Source organism: Uranotaenia lowii, unplaced genomic scaffold (assembly GCF_029784155.1).
Source record: "Uranotaenia lowii strain MFRU-FL unplaced genomic scaffold, ASM2978415v1 HiC_scaffold_47, whole genome shotgun sequence".
Lineage (NCBI taxonomy): Eukaryota > Metazoa > Arthropoda > Insecta > Diptera > Culicidae > Uranotaenia > Uranotaenia lowii.
Window position 1 is genome coordinate 62,157 of NW_026598389.1, and position 7,046 is coordinate 69,202.

The 7,046-nt window shown below is 41.0% G+C and overlaps 2 protein-coding genes across 2 annotated transcripts; both read left to right on the forward strand.

Annotated features, from left to right (window-relative positions):
- The first annotated feature begins 2,109 nt into the window (after nucleotides 1-2,109).
- LOC129760144 (fragile X messenger ribonucleoprotein 1 homolog) lies at nucleotides 2,110-3,978 on the forward strand. The gene has a single exon (XM_055757731.1). It carries the CDS (start codon nucleotides 2,146-2,148, stop codon nucleotides 3,976-3,978), a length of 1,833 nt encoding a protein of 610 aa, XP_055613706.1. The 5' UTR covers nucleotides 2,110-2,145.
- On the forward strand, nucleotides 3,977-4,399 carry LOC129760145 (protein no-on-transient A-like). The gene has a single exon (XM_055757733.1). It carries the CDS (start codon nucleotides 4,139-4,141, stop codon nucleotides 4,397-4,399), a length of 261 nt encoding a protein of 86 aa, XP_055613708.1. The 5' UTR covers nucleotides 3,977-4,138.
- The last annotated feature ends 2,647 nt before the right edge of the window (nucleotides 4,400-7,046 follow it).

A 7,046-nucleotide genomic window follows, 5' to 3' on the forward strand; every position in this document is an offset into this window, starting at 1 on the left:
TCATATCGAGTGTTTTGAACAAAGTACTTTGAAGAAGTGCTGTTATGAAAGCGTACAAAAGGAGTTAGAATAAGTAGAGGTTATAATAGCGAGTATAAATTTAAGAATTTTAGAGAGAATAGGGTCTTCTTGTTGAAATCTGATAAATTTCAAGGCGGCCGGCGCATGTTAATGCACAATTCATAGAACCACCTTAATCATCCATTCCACCCATCTCAATTGCATACTAGGAGATTTAGTATGTACATCTTTTATCAGAGAGTACCTAGAGTGAAAAAGGCCTTTCCGAACACTACCTCTACTCAAGCTAGGTTCTATTGTACTAGAAGCAGCAGAATAAAGATAGTGTCCAATAAACCGCAGTCGAATACACAACTCTCAACAATAAAGCGCGTGTAGTAATTTTACCCAACCAATAAAGTGTGATAATTTCAAGGGAACTATTGTGTGTTAATTTAAAGTTCGTTGACCTTTCGAAGGTGATAGTATCACGCGCGTTTGTGAAGTTTTTTGTTAACTCGGCTGGACCACGGCACCCCGGACGTTCACAGGTGCGTGAACAACGACATTGCGTAATATTTTGTAAAAAATTGGTATGGGATTTACGAAAAGGTTCAAATTTTACTCGACAATGAAACATAAGACGAGCCTTTTCCAAAATTTTCAAATTATTAACCTGATCCTTTTTAAAATGGATCAAATAAAGTTCAGGAGCAAAACCAACACTACTGGTATTATTCGTGTTGGTTCTTTTCCTTATTTGAATTACTTGAATTGGAGAAAAACCTAACAAAGAATTTAATTCATTTGTGATCTCATCCGGTGTCTGATCGCCGGTGAGACCACGAAGTACAACTTTAAAAGGACGATCACCTGTAGTGTCGTACGTAAAAAATTGGTGTTTTTTATTATTCAAATAATTTAAAATTTTTTGAAAATCATTAAAAGATTCCGCCAATATACGAGCAGTTCCCCTTCGACCGATCTGAAAAGAAATCTTCACATCCTTGACGGAAGTGACGATTTCTTTCCGAAAGGCATTGAAGTCAGGAATCGTGACCGTTATTGGTGGAATCTTTTCGTTTTTAAGAGTATAAGAAGAAGAAGAAGGTTTCTTAGTACTCTTATCAGAATTAAATATGAATATTTCCTCATCACCGATGTTATGAAGGACATCGAATGAATTGGAAATTTCAACTTTTTTGGCAGATGGCCCTGGATTAGGTTCAGCAATCCGTTTTCTTCCGGCCCTTGAGCCGGCCGAAGACTTCCCCATGCTAGAAAGAAAAGAGAAAATATGAATAAAAGAAAATGAAAATAATTTTAGCACTGAAAAGTGCTGATTGAAATACAGGTAAGGAAAAAATAAATAATGTAAAATGTTCCTGCAGGTACACAGCAACGATACGATGCTCCGGCGTACGTGTTGACGGCTCAACGGTACAGATGGAAGTGACTGGACAGTTCATTATTGAACTGAACACCTAATGTAATGTAATAATGTAATATAAATGTAAGGATGAATTGGTACGAATAAAGACATATTTAAAAATAAAGAATCGGTTTCAGCTAAATAATGTCTGAATATCATATTTGAGCCACGTTACAAGCAAGGTTGCCGAAAAAAAAATCTGTGTTATGTATGTATGTAGATAGTCCATCATGGGTGCACGGATTCACCGCAGTTTTATCAAAGTAAGTGCTCACATGCTTTTTAGATAACATCAATTAATCATAAAATCTTGAATGCACTATACCCGACACCATGATTTCGTGTGAATTGTTATGAAGTGATTGTATTACGTGTACATGAAAGTATATTTTTGGAGAACAAATCAATCAGATACACAACCAGTTGAAGATTTATAACATTTTAGTGCTATATATTCACTACAGGTATTCCGGCATCCGTGTATATACCTGGCCAGCTGGCAGCTGATTGAAAGTTCCATTTTATGCAAATAAATATGAACAAACATCTTACCCATCGGCTAGTAAAGGGACCTAAGCCCAAACCTTACTGCCGATACTGAAATTCAAATACAAATCTGTCTGGCATTTTAAATCAGCACCAGCACACCTCACTAGCTGGCCAACTTTCAGCGCTCCATTTCGAACCCAAAGACATATTCACAAAAATCCAAAATGGACGAACTCTTTGTGGAAGTATGCAGCGAAAACGGAGCCAATTATAAGGGAGTTGTCACAGACGTTTTCGACGATGGAGTCATGGTGGCATTCGAAAATGACTGGCAGGAAGAGTCCAAATTTCTGTTCAGCCAGGTGCGACTGCCACCGACCGAATCCGTCAGCAACTTCGGCGAACACATGGAGGTCGAGGTGTACAGCAGGTCTAACGAGAACGAAGCCTGCGGCTGGTGGCGGGCGGTGATCAAGATGATGAAAGGCGACTTCTTCGTGGTGGAATACCTCGGCTGGGACAACAGCTACACCGAGATCGTCTCCGTCGATCGACTCCGGGCCAAGAACACCAACCCGCCGATTACCGACAAAACCTTCTTCCGGTTTGAAATCAAAGTACCCGAGGACATCCGCGAGTATGCACTGTTAAACAGCTCAAAGGTCGACGGGGTTCATCGGGAGTTTCAGAAGGCAATTGGCGCCGCAGAGTGTCGATACCTACCGGATCGGGAAGCCCTTCTAGTGATATCACGTAGCGAAACGACCCAGCGGCGAGCAAACATGATCCAGGAGATGTGTTTCCGAAATCTGAGCCAGAAAGTCATGCTCCTGAAACGAACTGAGGAAGCTGCCAGACAACTAGAATCGACCAAATTACACAGCTCAGGAGGATTCACGGACGAATTCAAAGTTCGGGAGGATCTCATGGGCTTGGCGATCGGAGCACACGGAGCCAACATCCAGACGGCCCGGAAGCTGGACGGTGTGCTGAACATCGAGCTCGAAGAAAACACCTGCACCTTCAAAATCTCCGGAGAGACTGAGGAATCGGTCAAGAAAGCCCGGAACCTGGTCGGCAAGGTCATCGGCAAGAACGGACGCATCATCCAGGAGATCGTGGACAAGAGTGGCGTTGTGCGTGTGAAGATCGAAGGTGACAATGAACCGGAACCCAGCATCCCCCGGGAGGAGGGCCAGGTCCCTTTCGTGTTTGTCGGCACGGTCGAGAGCATAGCCAATGCCAAGGTACTGCTCGAATATCATTTAGTGCATTTAAAGGAATTGGAACAACTGCGACAGGAAAAGTTGGAAATTGACCAGCAGCTGAGGGCTATTCAGGGATCCTCGATGGGATCGATGCAAAGTTTCACCTCCAACCGGAATCGCTCGGATCGAGCGTATAGCAGCGACATCGACGGTGGTAATCGATCTGGTCGGGGAGGTATGCGCGGCCGAGGAGGACGTGGTGGCCGAGGAAGCAGTTCCCGATATTCCAGTCGAAGAGCAGACACCGGTGACGATGAATACACACCACGAGGAGGAGGTGGTGGTGGTGGAGGAGGTGGCGGCGATCGAAGTGATCGAGGCGGGGATCGAGGTGATCGAGATCAGCGGAACAACTACTCGTCGGAGGGTCGAGGAGGCAATCGGCGGGGCTACAGCGAGAAACGAGGTACCAGCAGCAGCGGAGCTGGAGGCGGCGGCGGTAAACAGCGATCCGATAGGATTAACAAAAATCTACAGCCACAACCGGGAACGTCTGCTGGATCCGGCGCCGGTGGTAGCCAGCAGCAGCCACCATCTCTGAATATTTTCGAAGATTCATGGGCCGTGCAGGAGGACACTCCACGGGAGAACAATCGCCAGATGAACAGTGTTGATCGGGATAGCCACTCGTCGAATGAAGGAATTCACAATAGAAGCCGCCGAAGATCCAAGAACCCAGGTCACTCAAACAAATCAAACGGAAACGTCCAATCGATGAGCAAATCGGGTAGCAACAACAGCACACACAACCAGCAGCAGCAATCGAGTGGCTCGGGTGCAGCGGCATGACAGCAACACTCAAATCCACAGCAACAGCAAGCAGCATCAGCAGAACCACCAGCAGCAGCACCACAGTGGCGGCGCTAACTCTAATGCGGTGAACAACAATAGCAACAACAACAGCAGCTCCAGTAACACTGCAAACAACAATAGCCACAGCGCGCAACAGATGCAAGGAGGCCCACCCCCCAAGGGCCAGCGGGAACCGAACTCGGGAGGCCGGAACAGGGGAGGTCGTGGTGGAGGTGGAGGCGGAGGTGGAGGTAAGCATAAACAAAATCAGAATCAGGCAGCTGCAGGCGGCGCCATCAATTCTAACAGCGGCGGCAACAAAGCTGCCGAACTTCACCACGGAGGTGGGGGTGGAGCTCCACCGGTGTCCTCGGCTGTTGTGGCGCCAAAGGAGGGCCTGGTCAATGGGTCCTCTTAGAAGTTGCTGTTGGCAGACGCTGCTCATAGTGCTGCTGCTCCCAAACATAATGGCTCTGACACCACTATGATGATTGGTGGTGGCCAACCGCTTTTACTGCTGGTGGGAGCATAAAACTAAAAAGATGATGAATACTACTATCACTACTACTACTTGTAACAGCAATTATTAAAAGAAATGCTACTACTACTACTATTACTAAAACATACATACAACACTTATAATAAATGAAGTGAATAATGAAAAAGGCAACAAAAACATACACAACAAACAGAATATTAGCAGAGAGAAGAAGCGGCTCGACAAAACTACCGATTACTACTTGAAGTATATTTGCGTGTATTCTCAAATTAAACGGAAGAAATCAAACGCTAGAGGAGGCAGTTAGATTATTAGCAAAAAAAGGTACACCACCACCGGAGACCTTTTACACAATACCTACTACATACCAGAGAACGGAAGCATATAGATGATACAAACAAAATATCACAAGCAAACATTGAAGCCAAGATGTTGGAACACTAGCTGTATAGAGAACCAAGAAGAGAGCAACCCTTTGTGTAAATGTGTAAAAAATATGAAGCATATTATTAAAATACAAACAAAACAAAAAAAAAAAAAAAAAAAAAAAAAAAAAAAAAAAAAAAAAAAAAAAAAAAAAAATAATAAAAAAAAAAAAAAAAGATAAAAAACTATTAGGTTTTTAGGCTCTGGACACTTTTCTTAGGATATTTTGCGTATCTTTTTTTTTTTTTTTTTTTTCTCTCTTCACTACTGCCCCATTACCTAAATTATACACTTGTTTTCAAAATAGATTTCTATGCTTTTTTCTTCTCTTCAATTTTTTTACTGCCTCTCTGCTCCACCAACTAACTGCACCCTAACCATAGATCACTTTTCTAAGAATTTTCCATTACACTTCAAATTATTGTATTCACCGTCTTTATTTCTTTGCTATTTGAGACTCCCCTCCACAATCACTTGTTTTGCTGAGAAGCCATCGTTTAACTCTTCTTAAAATCACTTAAACCGCCTAAAATGAACACCACAGATCATCTGAACTTTTCCAAAGAGGAGCACTTCCCTTAAATGTCATGAAATGACATCTGCGACTCAGCATTATATTATTGGCTCAGATGTACGATCGATTTTAATTCTTTCAATATCATTTTAATTCTCATATTTTTCCATAATTGATACCCAGTAAGGCTATTTGAGAGAAAAAAAAAAAACCCTAATGCCATTTTTCTACCCAGCACCACGGTGGATTTTCTCCCGGCTGTATTTTTATTCACCATGCCGAAAAAAAATCTGTGTTATGACGAAAAAAAATTCTGACTTTCTGTGATTTAATCCAAAAATTCTGTGACGGTTTTCTGTGATGCTTTTTCTATTGTTTTCATTCCAAAGTCATGTCAATTTACACTTTACTTGAGAAAAACCAGTTAACATTACCAATTTTATCATAATTTTCCAATTACAAGAAAATTATCATAATTTATACTGACATTAAACATTGAATTTTGAAAAAGCATCCAAAATTTTATAATTTTGTGAAATCTGTCAACATTCCTTAAATTCTGTGTTCTGTAGCACAGATTCTGTGATGAAATTTGGTTCAAAATTCTGTGAAATTATAGATTTTTCTGTGATTTCGGCAACCTTGGATACAAGTTTTCCAAAACTATTCGGCAAAAAAATGTGACAAGCCTACAAACCGGGGGATTGCAAAAGAGAAAGAATTCTTCGCTTTTGGATCGGTAATGCTCAAAATTCCATAATTACTTCACAATTTGCAACAATTCGCACTTTTTTTCTCTCTGAGAACTGGTTTCTCTTATTTTAGTTCAAAACTTCTCATTTTCCCGCACAATTGCCCACCAATTACAACAATTTATCACATTTGGAGTGATTATTGACGTATCTTCTTCCTTTAACTCAGTCCTAATTCCTAATATGTTATATTGACTAGGATGGTTTGGGGTAAAATGGCAAAACGGAGGCTTATCAGGTTATCAGGATGGGCCTCATACAATCAGGCAAATCTTGATAAATTGGGCACATTGGCAACCCTGCTTGCAACTGATCCTTATAGTTTTTTTTATCAAGGTTGCAAATGAAGTGAAAATCTATTTGCTCGATTATTGTTTGAATAACGAGGTTGAGATTATTAATCGGTCCTTTTGGCTAGTCACCAGGGATAGATTAAGCCGTCGGGCGCCCGAGGCATTTTTTTTAGGGGGATGCCTTATTTTTTGTCATTTTATTTAAAGATATACATTGATTTACTAGATTTAAGCACACAATTGTAAACAAACAAAACGAGTTTGGCGAGCCATTTCAAATAAAGATGTTACACAAAAAAAAGAAATACATATCTGTAGTAGTTTGTTAAAAAAATCTAGTTTATTTATTTTAAACTTGCTGAGCCGGTAAACTTCGTTTTACTTTTTACTTAAATACTAAATTGTTAACTTCATCTACACGTCTTGAACTTCTTCGTGCTCATGAATTAATTTCCATGAAAATCGTCATAAAATTGTTTGAGAACTTACAACAAGAACTTAAAATCGAAACTCACTATAGAAATTAAATGGGTAGTTTGAATAATGAGCATTTTTGTCATTTCTGTATTCGAAACAGCTCA

Bases quoted from the DNA above. Each gene is read 5' to 3' on its own strand.
- LOC129760144 (XM_055757731.1), top strand. From the start codon at position 2,146: ATGGACGAACTCTTTGTGGAAGTATGCAGCGAAAACGGAGCCAATTAT.
- LOC129760145 (XM_055757733.1), top strand. From the start codon at position 4,139: ATGCAAGGAGGCCCACCCCCCAAGGGCCAGCGGGAACCGAACTCGGGA.